At 41.9% G+C, this 13,816-nt stretch overlaps 1 protein-coding gene across 1 annotated transcript in view; it reads right to left on the bottom strand.

Annotated features, from left to right (window-relative positions):
- Positions 1-13,482, bottom strand: part of SKAP1 (src kinase associated phosphoprotein 1) — a 256,565-nt gene extending 243,083 nt beyond the window's left edge. The window contains exon 1 of the mRNA XM_044744416.2: positions 13,098-13,482. Within this exon, the coding sequence (XP_044600351.1) occupies positions 13,098-13,146 (49 nt within the window). The 5' untranslated portion in view covers positions 13,147-13,482. The remainder of the gene's footprint in view (positions 1-13,097) is intronic.
- Positions 13,483-13,816: the final 334 nt, after the last annotated feature.

The raw sequence follows: 13,816 nt of genomic DNA, 5'->3' as shown, positions 1-13,816 counted from the left end.
GCTTCAATCAACCTTCCATTTGGAGGCAGGACGAATGGCCAAATGCTACTGAAAACAATTCTACCAACCAAAAACCAATCAAAGTGTTTCCAGAGGGGATGTTTTGCAAAAGTATTTGAACTACTAAAGCAGAACTCACATTTCTGAAAAGAAGGATGGAATAAATTTCTGCCTATACTGGCATTATACCCAAGAAAATATTTGAGATGGCTGTCTATGTGCAAAAGAGTTGACACAGGTTAAAGTGACTCACGAAATAAATTCTATGGAGTTTAACGCTGGGCAGTATTTCAGGCCCTCTCCTTAGTAAAAGGAAGTCCCCAAGTATTTGCAAACACTCTAATACGAATAGTTGTCCTGGCTGGGCACCACCATAAAAATATCCATTCTCATGCTGCTTCTGATTTTATTGTCATTTTATTTCAACAACCCTCGGCTGACTTCTGCTATCGCTCCTCACCCCGTCTCGGAGCCCCCTCCTCTTATCATAGCACCTCCAAGCCTTTCAATGGGAGATGAAGTTGGAGGTGAAGAGGCAGGAGAGGAAGAAAGGGAAACGAGGAGAGAAAATTCTATTCTCCTTTCTCTCTGCGTCCCTCCACTGGTTCTCACCTCCCTCCTAGGTGAGGCCCCATTCCCTCTCATTCTGGCCCCTGGTCTCTTCGCTAATCCTCAGAACCCCAACCTTACTCCCAACCTGCTCCTCACCCCGCTTCCAGCCCTGCCCACTGGAGTCCCTCCCCAGTCACTAATACCACCATCAGAACTTGGAGTTAGGGAACACGGGGAGAAAGGGGGGACCCCCACTAACAAAGAGGAAGCCAATGGAAGGGGGAGCAGCCCAGGCTTCAGGACAGAAAGGGTTTCCGGAGTTCCAAGTTGGAAGATAGTCCTCATCAAAATACTACGTCTATAGTCCTCTCCTCCAGGTATAATACTCACAAAATAGTTTTTTTTTAATGGCTGGCCTGGGGACCAACTTTTAAAACATGGTTCTTTTTCCCATAAAAACATTGTTTCTATAAGAAAATACCTAGGTAAATACTAGAAAACAATCTATTCATTGGTTTAAAAGAAGAAATTCGAGGAGCAGGGTACTACTTCAGCCTCATCTTCTCTTAAATTTTCAATGATACCTAGCTTTTTGTTTTTCTAATTAAAAAGAAAACGTTTAATTTATCCTGTAGATGCTTCATTCTAAACACTGAGGAGTTAAAGCCTTAAAGACCAGACATCACCCCTCCAGGAGGAAGATGGGAGCCTGAGTGGGGAAGGGTGAGGGGGTAGAAAAGGTGTGTTGGGATTGTGGAGGAGAAGAGAAGGGAAGGCCAAGAAGAGGAGGGTCTCCCGGGAGCCTCTGCCTGAATTGATGGTGGTAAGCAGGGAGTGAAGACCTGTTTGCATCACCCTCAGGACTTCCATGAGTGAACTGTTAACGGCAAGATATCCTTTCCAGTAACAGACCATGTCTACCCACCTTGGCATGCCTAGCAAACCATGCCTGCCAAACTACTACAATCTCCACCAGGAGAATAAGTGAAAACCACATTTCATTCTACATATCTGGGTATTCTATACATTTAATTAAATGTCACAGCTATCCCTTTAAATTATATATTACTATTTTACAAAAGAAACCAGCATGGTTGCTGATCCAACTTCTGCAAAGTCTGATTGACAGCTTCTGATAGAAACAAAAATAATTCCTGATTCCTTGTCACAGGTACACTGAAGATATCAGACCATTGGGATTTCTACAGTCGCTCTTAAATATCTCACTAAAATCAAGCCTCTAAAACTAGAGTGTTGAATTTTCCTACCCTAATAATGGAAGTTTTCATGGAAATCTTGTTTTATTTTCATACCAATTAAAGAAAAGTAGGGGGGGAAATGACTTTCAGTTTGTTTAGAACTCGTTTTAAACCTTGCATTAAATTTTTGAACTGGCAATGAATTGCAATCCTTCAGGCATATATTTTTTGCCTTTTGCCTTTTGCCTTTTACCAACAAGAGATATACTTGCTGGGAAGGTTAAAATCATACCCACCAGCTTTGTTTTGGTTTGCAGGAAGTTGTAAGCACACAATAGAGAAATTGTCAGCACGTTCTGGTTATAGTTTCCTTCAGCCTGCTGATTGTTTCTGCCCCATGACCCAAGAAACGTGTGGTGTTTATATTTTTAATTCTCCTTCTACCTCACGTAGGGGGAAAAAATGACAATACCCATATACTCAGAGCACAGAGAAAACAAAAACCAGAAATTAAAACACAGAGAGTACTTTAGATTAAGTTTTAACTAGTGGCCAGACCAAAAATTTAGAGCTAACACTTTTTCAATCTTCATTTGAGTGTCAAAGAATCTGTCCTACAGAAATATTTGCATATGGACATTAAGATGCACATGCAGGTATGGTCTCTACAGCACTGTGGAAATACAAAAAAATCTGGAAACGACCTCAAGCTCCATCAATAGGAGAACAGTTAAGTAAATTTTGGAACACTGTGTAGCAGTTTCAATATACATACACAGGTAGATAAATTCACGTGGAAAAGTACCCAACACTGCTTTGTTAAAAAAACAAGTCGTCTCTATATTTCTATGTTGTGCAAATATTCTATAATAGAAATGTATTTATGTGTCATTTTTTAATTTAAAAAAATACATGGACCATAACATCCACCAGAATGTCTAAAAATAAAAACACTGTAATCCCAAGTGTTGGTGAAGATATGGAGCAACTGGAACTCTCACACACTGCTACTGGGAGCATAAAACAGCTACAATGACTTTGGAAAACTGTTGGGAGTTTCTAACAAAATTAAACATATATCTACCCTATGACCCAGTAATTCTACTCCTAGATATTTATCCAAAAGAAATGAGTGCTTATGTTCACAAAACAAGTTATACAAGAATGCTCATAGCAGCTGTACTCATTAACAGCCAAAAACTGAATAATTCAATGTCCATCAGCGGAATAATGGATAAACAAATTATGGGATATTCACCCAGTGGAATGCTACTTAGCACCAAACATAAGATAAAACTGATAAATAATGATCCAGCTATCCCACTGCTGGGTATTTATCCAAAGAACTTGAAAACACAAAAGCATAAAGATACCCGCACCCCTATGTTCATCGAAGCATTATACACAATAGCCAAGACTTGGAAGCAACCTAGGTGCCTATCAAGGGGCGAATGGATAAAGAAGATGTGGTATTTATACACGATGGACTACTACTCAGCCATAAAAAAAGATGAAATCTGGCCGTTTGTAATAACATGGATGGACCTTGAGGGTATTATGCTGAGTGAAATAAGTCAGAGAGAGAAAGTCAAATACCATATGATCTCACTCATAAGTAGAAGATAAAAACAACGACAAACAAACACATAGCATTGGAGATTGGATTGGTGGTTACCATAGGGGAAGGGGCGGGGGGAGGGCAAAAGGGGTGATTAAGCTCACACGTGAAGGGATGCACTATAATTAGTTTTTGGGTGGTGAACTTGATGTAATCTACACAGAATTCGAAATATATTGTGATGTACATGCGAAAATAAACAAATAAATGAAAAAAATTTTACAAAAAAGAAAAAAAAAACTGATATATAGACCAACACAGATAAACCTCAAAAACATTACGTTGAAGACAGACACAAAAGAGATCATACTGATTGCATGAGGTTCCAGAACACCAAAGCTAATCTATGATGATAGAAGTCAGAACAGAACATTGGTTGCCTCTGGGGAGGGCTACTGTTTGGAAAGGAAATTTTCTGGGGTGATAGAAATGTTTATATCTTGATCTGGGTGGTAGTCACACAAGAGTATACGTATATTAAAGTCATCCATTGTAAAATTTAAGATTAGTGCATTTTATGTATGTAAATCATACCTTAATAAAGTACTGGGAAGGAAAGAAGAAAGGAAGGAAGGGAGGGGGGGAGAAATGAATGGATTGATGGATGAAGAGGCTCATACAAAAAGTTATCAGAAAGGAGGGCTGGCCCAGTGGCGCAGCAATTAAGTTTGCACGTTCCACTTCAGTGGCCCAGGGTCCGCCAGTTTGGATCCCAGGTGCGAACATGGCACCGCTTGGCAAGCCATGCTGTGGTAGGCATCCCACATATAAAGTAGAGGAAGATGGGCACGGATGTTAGCTCAGGGCCAGTCTTCCTCAGCAAAAAGAGGAGGGTTGGCGGCAGATGTTAGCTCAGGGCTAATCTTCCTCAAAAAAAAAAAAAAAAGTTATCAGAAAGGAAAAATTATCTTAAAGGGAGTGTGATTTTAAGGAGATTTATTACAATGCAGTTAAGAGATATTTTCTGTAGCTATCTAAGTATCCCAGCATACTTTTCATACTTGATTTATAACATACAGTACCTTAATTCCAACTCAACTACTGGTTTACCTAAGTATAAATATGTGTCACTGGCTACATTTTAGCAAAGCTCCTATCATGTGAATAAAAACTTTTTTATTTTATTTTTTTTCCCTATAACAGACTAATATCAGAATGTCAACAATGTTAGGAGACCCTAGATGAGAATTTGAGTAATTCATAAATGATTTTATCAAAGCCATCAGCCTTCAGGAAAGCTGGCTCTCTGAACGCTAAGCCCACTCTGTTCCTCAGCCCACATCTGTCCTATCTTCCGTGCAAAAGCTGGATAGTAAAATTAAACAGCGGAACTCAGAGACTCCAAACCTGAAAAGCCATCTGTTATCATCACCGAACCTATAATGCAGCACCGACAAACCAGAAAAAGCAAGCAATGAACCTGGAAACACAGGGGAAATAAATATGAACAAATGTAGCAGAAATTATAGGATTTCTGTAGGGTGTAATGGTTTATAACGTGAAAAAATTAGATCTATGATAGTTATGTCAATATGTTAAGATTCTCCAATGTCGGTAAAACTTGAAACTTACCTTATTTTTCCTATATTTAAAAGGATTAAAAATTGTTTAAGTATTACATTTACGTAATGAGGTAAAAATGTTATTATCGTAATAGCTGGCACTAGAATTCCTTTCAGGGAAAGAACTGTCATTGTTTGGAAAAGTAACTTGTTTCTCCGTGTGTGGGTGTTGGTGGGAAGCTAGATAACTAAACAGATAGCTAAATTGCCTTTTCATGTGGCAAGAGGAAAAAAAAAAATTTGTTTTCGTTTTGCTCCAGATAAGACAGAGGGAGAAAGTGCCAGCAAGAAGGCAGAAGGTGGGAGCTACATCAGGTGAAGGGCCAGATGACCGAGGTGGCAAAAGGGCATTTAGGAATAGGGATACCTAATATTCAATCGAAATCATGTGCACTACTCCAGGGTAACCCCTGCTCCCTCTGCCTGCACCCCATGGATCTCCAGTGAAGTCACTGCACTTCAAGGAGGCTGGCTTTTGCAGAAATTGAGGACAAGCATATGTCCAGGCCAGGGCTTCTCAATCCTGGCACTACTGACATTTTGGGCTGGATAATTCTTTGCTCTGGGGAGCTGGCCTACGCACTGTAGGAAGTTTAGCAGCATCCCTGGTCTCACCCACTAAATGCCATCAGCACCCTCCCCAGTGGTGACAATGAAAAAATGTCTCCACGTGTTGCCAAAAGTCCCCTGAGGGACAAAATCACCCCAGTTGGGAATCACTAGTTGAGGCCTAGATGACGCAGGACAGAGACATGCACAGAAGCAAGGGAGCCTGGAAGGAAAGGTGACCTTGAGAACGCACGCTCCTTGAGAATTACCCAGATCTGGAGGAGAGGTTTGGGCTTCCATCTGGAGTAGATATTGCCCGGAGTTCAAAAGGCCCGGGCAGCCCACCTAACATCTACGCTATACGCAGAACGAAGGGCAAATATTTCCACTGATTAAAAAAAATGAGCAAACAAAAAAGGAGAAGGGGAAGAGTGATGTTTCATTTTTTTAATTGAGAAGTAATGCAAAAATACTATTTTTTACACACACACATGCACGCGCCCACAGAAAGCGTTCTATAACAAGGTACAGAATGCACAACTTTCCTAAGTTAGCAGTGACGCTAACGTCCTCCGTCCTTCCTCCGTAAAGTTTCTCATAGAAATGTTCACTGGGCTCTAATCTAAGGAAGGAAGGAAATGAAGGAGGCCCTGAAAGAATCCCTAGCACCTCCCCTAATTTAGGGAGGCAAAGGTGGGCCACTCACATAAGCAAAAGGCCGCGTCTGGGAGGTTTCCTGTGGGAAGGCAGCTGCGACATGAGAGATCAACAGGACTTCCTCAAAGAACAAAAATTTTAAATTTTATTTACCGAACATTTACATGGTGTTTAATACATGCCAGACACGCTTCTAAATTCTTTTCAAATATTCATCCCTTTATTCTTCATAGAAATTCTGTGAGATAGGAGCTATTATTATGCCAATGTTACAGATGAAGAAACTGAGGAGCAAAGTCAAACAGGGACTAAGAAAGTGGCAGAGTCAGGATTTGAATCTAGGTAAACTTAGCCCAAAGGAAATATACAGGACCGCTGAGAAAACACTAAAGATCAAAAAGAAAAAACCATCTTGAAGAACTAGAGAAAACGCCTCCCTCTGAAGTAGATTTATTATTAAAGAACAGAAACGTTTAGGAAATTTCTAATCATATTCTCAACAACACCCAAAATGTCATTATATCCATAAGCCAGAGCTTTGCAGACGTAATGAAAATGAAATAATGAGTGATGAGGAAAGACTACATGGAAATTTGTTCTAAATAAATAAATGCTGGATTTAAAACCATAACAAAGTCCGTGACAGATGAGACAACAAAAGAGATGAAATAGAGAGTAGATTAGTGATCCAATATATGTATAATATAAACCCCAGTATGACAGAATAAAACAGCTGGAGCAGAAGTAATGATAATAGAAGAAAACTTTCCAAATTAAAGAAAGACCTACGTCTACACATCAAAAAGGTTCACTATGCAACAGGCAAAATTATGAGAATGTCTAAGACCTTGATACTATCTGGTGACATTTTTGAAAGGAAAGAAAAATACCCCATAAACATCCACGCAGGAGGTAGGAGAAATGGATTATAAAAGAAATGTATCAGTGGCTGGCCCAGTGGCACAGCGGTTGGGTTCACGTGTTCCACTTCAGTGGCCCAGGGTTCGCCGGTTCAGATCTCTGGTGCAGACCTGAGCATTGCCTGTCAAGCCATGCTGTGGCAGGCGTCCCACATATAAAGTAGAGGAAGATGGGCATGGATGCTAGCTCAGGGCCAGTCTTCCTCAGCAAAAAGGAGGAGGATTGGTGGCAGATGTTAGCTCAGGGCTAATCTTCCTCAAAAAAAAAGAAAAAGAAAAAAGGAAATGTATCAGGCTGGCATCAGACTTCTCCTCTACACAACTGAAGACCAGAAGATAAGGGGAGAACTTCTAGAGGTTGAGTTGGGAGGGAGAGGAAGAGTGTGACCCTAGAACCTCATGCCCACAGCTAAATTTATATGAAACTAGATAGACACACACTCAAACCTGCAGAGGCTCAGGAAGTGTAGTATCAAAGTGCCCTGCCTGAGAAACTCACCCGGCATTATATTCGAGATCATCATCTACTAGGACTTTATGCCCTGCCCAGTGCGGTAGCCACTGTGACTACTGAGCAGCTGAAATGTAGCTGGTGCAATTGAGGAAATGAATTTTTTGTTTCACTTAATTTTAGTTAGTTTAAATTTAAACAGTCACACGTGGCTACTGGCTACCTTAGCACAATCTAAACATCTGAGAGAGAAAGAGTTCAAGAATGAAAAAGCCAAGGTACAAAAAAGTAAGCGATGAACAAATTAAACAGGAAAAATTATTAGAGTCATGGTTTTTAAATATTATTCAAATGTCAAAAAATGATTCTTATAATGCACATGATAAAAACATTAATAATTTTCTGATCCTAAAATCTCAAATTATATCAGCAATTTCACATTTCACACAGGAGGAAAGAGCCAAAAGATACTGTTTCATTCTTAATGTTGCTAATCAGAGGGACATGGGTCTTTTTTTTTTTCCCAAGCCATAAGGGTAAAACTACCAGTGGCATAAAACCAGGATGAGTAACTTCTAAATTACTCAAAAGAAAAAAAAATGTAATGATCTAAGAAAATGCTCAGGAGACCACAGTAAGTGGAAAAAACAGCATACAAAACTATACACACAATATATCCCAACTTTTAAAGTTCATGTACATAATAAAAACTGAGAGAAATAGATGGAAATTTACAATGTTAACTATGGATGCCTGTATATCATTGTGTTTTCTAATTTTTTTTTTTTAAAGATTGGCACCTGAGCTAACAACTGTTGCCAATATTCTTTTTTTTTTCTGCTTTTCTCCCCAAATCCCCCCAGTACATAGCTGTATCTTTTAGTTGTGGGTCCTTCTAGTTGTGGCATGTGGGACACCGCCTCAACGTGGCCTGATGAGCGGTGCCATGTCTGCGCCCAGGATCCAAACCCGTGAAACCCTGGGCCACCAAAGTGTAGCACGTGAACTCAACCACTCGGCCACCGGGCCGGCCCCTCTAAATTTTCTACAAAGAGCATTATTACTTTTACAATCAGAAAAACTTACAAAAAAGAGAAACAGAAGAATGGTCAAATCTCACCTTTCAGAATTCAACTGACTAGTAACCCCGTCTATCTAGAAGACAGTCCAGTATCAAAAATTAAGCAAGAAAGACTCTGAGCTGCTAAAATACATGTCACAAAATCTATGCCTAAAGGTTTGGGTACCAGTTCATCAAGAGAGCCCTTCATACCTTCTTTTACACATATCTTAATTCCAACAAACCTGATTATCTGATGTTCCAGAAGTATTGAGGATATAGCTACACTGAGAACAGTGCAAAGTGACAGGCCTGGCCTAACAGTAGGAGAAAGGCGACAAAATAAAAAGACAAAACACAGGGACATTCACAAAGCAGCCCAGGGGCAATTATGGCAGAAACATCCCTAAACAACTTAATATATCTCCATATAGTATGACAATAGATACTCACTACAACAACTCTGAGTTAGAAGTGTTCAGAGGAGGCCCTCTGAACACAGACTGGATAACTGAGGAAGTGAGAAAAGTTCCTAATACATTTTAGAAAAAGACTGATCACCAATGTTTACAATAAAAAGTTAGAGTGCTTAAAGAGAATATCCTCAGCTATCCAGAGCAACTTACTCCTGTGAGTTCCACAGAATTGGAGTTTTACTATATTGAAGAGGATTTTATGGTTGGCTGCATTGACCAATACAAATCTGGAGAACAATCTGGAAGGAAATGATTGACGACTGCTTCTTTCCAAGGAAGTTTAAAAATAAGTAACCATAGGCCTATCAGAACCAGCATTAACGCAGCAATTGCTACTAACTGCAGCCAGGCTGGGGATGTTATTTTGGCTTAAATCCATAGTCTACGGAGGATTTAGGTACCTTACAGGTAGCTGGAACCTACTAGCTATTAGGGTAAAGTCAGTAGGCCCCATTCCATCACACAGGACACACTGTGAACCAAAGAAACATTTATTCTATCTCCTTTATACTTGCCTCTTGTGCTTCTGACTTCAAAAGCGGGGCCAGAAAGACAAGGAAGAAACTGATTATGTTTGTATCTGTGGAGCAAAGATTATGCAAACTGCCAGCACTCCACTCTTTCTGTTTTCAGCATGGTTATCACAAAACAAAAACAAAAAGATAACTTCTACATCTGAAGCCTGATTATTTGAAAACAGACCTGAATATTTCCTCCTCTTTCAATAAGGCAGTAGATGCCCTTCATTTTACTTATCTATAAGATACTTACTTGCTGATCAAGGAGACTAGTTACTATTTCTATAGGAGAGCTTGACAGTCTATTAGAGGAAACTGTTTCCTGAGTTACTCTAGAAGCCTCTCGCTGCTTTAACATTTGCCAAAAATCCAAGAAAGCACCAAAAAAAAAAAAAAAGTCCCCACCTTCCACACACCCCCAGAGCTAACAAGAGAAAAACATAATCACAACCCTGGTTAATGGCCCTTTAGTACTCTGGCCTCCTCAAGCTTCCGCAGTATTTGTCTTTTGTTTGTTCCTTTTTCTTTTAAATAATCTTACTGGTTGCTTTTTCCTGATTACAAAAGTATCACATGGTCATTGTGACCATTTAAACAACACAAAGATGTATGAAATAAAATTAATAACTTCTCCCTCCCCCACCCTCACACTCCCCTCCCAAGGAAACCAATGTTAACAGCTTGCTGTATATTCTGTCTTGCTCCTTCCCAGGCTTACAAAAACATATACAATATATGAGGGGGAGGGGTGTTTTGTTTTGAAACAAAAATGAGGTATTATATAGACTATTGTGCCCCTTGCTTTTTAGTCTTAAAAATGTTATGGACACTTTCTAAGCCAATAGATATAATCCATCACATCCTTCTTAATGGCTGCAAAGTATTCCATAAGATGGATAATTCATTCCAGCTATCGCCCCACCTTTCCCAACTCATGCACATTTAGGAGGGAGCCTTGTATACATACTTCATGTCCTTTAATTTCAGTAACACAGATTCCTAGAAATGGGGTTTCTGGGTCAAATACACCACGTTCAAATGTTTAAAAATTTATCCCTAAACAAAATTAATTTTAGACCTTCAGAATTTCTGTTCCTTTCTTCATTATGCAAAATTTTGGCATAAACCTTTCACAATGCTTTGCATATTTTATTTTTAAAAGCACACACATTATGTCAAAAAATTCCCCTGTCATTTATGCTCGTAGTTATAAATAAAAAACATGCTTAAGTTACGGCTGTGACGGCCAGTGTTAAATCATTGTGCAAATGCTTATGTCTTAGTTTATGAAAGTAGTAATTCACTGTGGGAACTCCTCCCCCCCACGGCCATGTGGCGGCTCTCTCACCCTGTGACTCCCTCCGCTGCGTGGATGTAGAGGTCAGGACCCACAGATGTTCTAATTGTCAACAGTTAACCTTAAAAGGTGTATGTGGGGGGAGACAAGTAAACAGCAACAGACAATAAATGGATAGCCATTATGGGTTTCTAATATCCACAAATTATTTGGACTACAATTAATAATTCTACTGGTCTATGCCAGAGACTGTATTCCATAAAAAACAAAACCTATAACCAATAGGTTGCTAGGATTACATAAACCTTTCAAAAACATATTCTTCAAACATTTTTCAATAGAATTATTGATTGAACCCCAGTTTCACATTTTTTCCTCTACTTCAGATTCATTCGAACTGCAAACTTTAAAAAAAGGCCTTAAAGAAATACATTAACCAACAAAGCTCCTTAAAGTTTAATCTCAGACTCCTCCATATATTCTAAAGACCCAAGCACCTACAGAGATTGTTAAGACACAGCAAGTTTGATACAGAACTATGTGACACGCAATTAATCTCCATTCATACCCTGCTCCACTTGTCAGCAAACAAAGGTTGTGCTTTAGAAGGAGATCTGAAGACTTCAATTAAAAACAGTCAGCTAACAAGAAAATAATCTAAGTTAAAGGAAGGTGGCAGGTGCAGAAATGAGTTGTTTACCAAAGTGTCAGTTTTGAACAATAAAGAACTGACATCAAAAATGTTGAAGGAGTGGATTTCATTGCAAGCCTCTGAAAATAAAAAGGAATTTTCTACCAGGGCTGCACACAACACGGTAGTATAGTTTAACAAGCTTGTAAAACAGGTTACCTCTCATCAAATGACAGATACCAATAAAAAGAATCACTTTATATCTTTAAATGCAAGGGCAGAATTAAACTTTTTCCAGTTCCTTCTCTCCTGGAAACCAGACACTTATAGCCTCTCTTTACATATCAAATATTGAACTGACAGCAGAAGGAAAAGCTGGATTGCCTCTTCCTAGACACCCAGAGGATGCTCTTTTGCCCTGTGAATACTTTCCTCCTCTCAAAGTTTAGATTTAGTCAGATCATAAGTAAAATGGATTCTGGAAACTTCATCTCAAAAGAAATACCTAGTTGACAGCTTTTACATAGAAGCAATCCAGAATGGAAACAGTGCTACAAACAGACCAAAAGGACTTGCCAAATAGCTGATTAGGAGGCATTTATACCAAGATAACAAGGTAATGGAGATATAAAACCAATTAAATTGAGAGAAATTGGAAAAAAAAATACTGCTTGCCAAAAGTATGACCTGCCCAAAGCAGGCCATCTGTTAAATATGTGTCAAAAATGTCACTTAGATGCCAAAAGGCTTAATTCTGAGCAGCTTCCTCCTGGGACCCTTATGCAAGCACAGACTCCAGGCCTCTGTCCTTCCCGGAAGGTCACTTACAGGAAAGCCAGTTACCTTCTCCAGAAAAAGTGTGAACCGAGCAGATGATAGTGCCCATTAGCACGAAGTCTCTTTGGAGTGTTAGAAGTATGTGTGGAGTGTTCGTGAGCGCGGCCTTAACTCTTAAAAGGATTGCTTAGGCACTGTAATTTGAAGGGGAACACATCACAGTGGGGGCACTTCTAGAAAATGAAGAAACCTAATACTGAGCATCAGCCTGCCCTGGGTGGATAGCAAGACCCTAGAAGTCTTCCGGCTGGTGAAGGGAGGCCTGGGCTTTGCGCGCTGACGACAACTCACGCTAACCCCAGGCCCCGGCCCCCAGGATGCCACGAGCCCCTCGCAGCCCCTTGAGAAGCAGGAAGGTGAGGGTCTCCAGTGAGAGGTGGCGGGGTGAGGGTCGGGGAGGGAGGAGGGCGAAAACCTACAGACCTAGGGGGAGTCCGGAGGAAAAAGGGACAGGTGGACCAGCGAGGTGGCAGAGGGGACCATGAACCGGGCCTGAAGTTGCTTAGAAGCCCGGAGGTTAACTGGAGACGCCTTCAGGGAAAAGAAAACGTGGAACTGCGGGGAGTGAAAGGGACCCCGAGGCGGAAGGATGAAAGCCTGGCTTTGCAGGGTAGAAGACTCTAGAAGCCTTGAGGCGCTAGAAGTTGGTGAGAGATGGAGCTGAAAAGAGAGCCGGCCTCGGGAGCCCCTGGCGTTTCCCCCGTCCTCCTTCGGCTCTGCACTTGGGGACCGACCGCACGGTCGGGGGGCCGGGCCGGGCCGGGCGTTACCTTGCAGGAGCCAACAGATCTCCTCCGGGAGGGCGGCGGCGGCCTGCATTTGGCGGGGCGCTGGGGCGGCCGGAGTGGGAGGCGGGAGCGGGCCGTGAAGGCCTGGGGCCGAGGCGGGCGGGCGGCGAGGCGGCGGCTTGCACGGCGGAGGCACCTGTACCTCTGTCGCCGCCGCCGCCGGGCCGAGCCGCAGGGCGGGGCGCGCTCAGGAAGTGGCGCGCGCGGCGGGCTGGGGGCGCCCGGGGCGTGGGGGGCACCTGTGCACGCGCCACTCGCGCCGGTGCCCAGAGGGACAAAGATTGGGGAGGGGGGGCGCCGCATCACGCAGGGCCAATGCTGTGCCCCTCCAGAAGCCCCCACCAAAACAAAAGACTTCACGCGACTCAAAGGAACCTCGTCTCTTGGAGACTTCGCATCCTAAGCACTGGACAGTCGGCCTCAAGGGGCGGGTTTAAAAGCCACCGTGGTGCCCGAAGCGGGGCGCGAGGAGGTAGAATCCGACGACGAGGTTAGTCCCTGCCCAGCACTGCAGCGCTCGATCCCCGATCCATTCGCACGTCCACGTCCGGAAAACCAGGGCAGGACGTTCGCGCTCTCAGGCGAACCACGAGGTTTAAAGGGAATGACCATAAATCCCAGCAAATAATATAAACCCACCAACACTGGGGAGAATCAGAGCGGCATGGCTGCAATGGACACAGGAAGCCCAAGTGTCCCTT

This window comes from Equus asinus, chromosome 13 (genome assembly GCF_041296235.1).
Source record: "Equus asinus isolate D_3611 breed Donkey chromosome 13, EquAss-T2T_v2, whole genome shotgun sequence".
NCBI classification, from domain to species: domain Eukaryota; kingdom Metazoa; phylum Chordata; class Mammalia; order Perissodactyla; family Equidae; genus Equus; species Equus asinus.
This window is presented reverse-complemented; position numbering and strand designations above follow the sequence as displayed.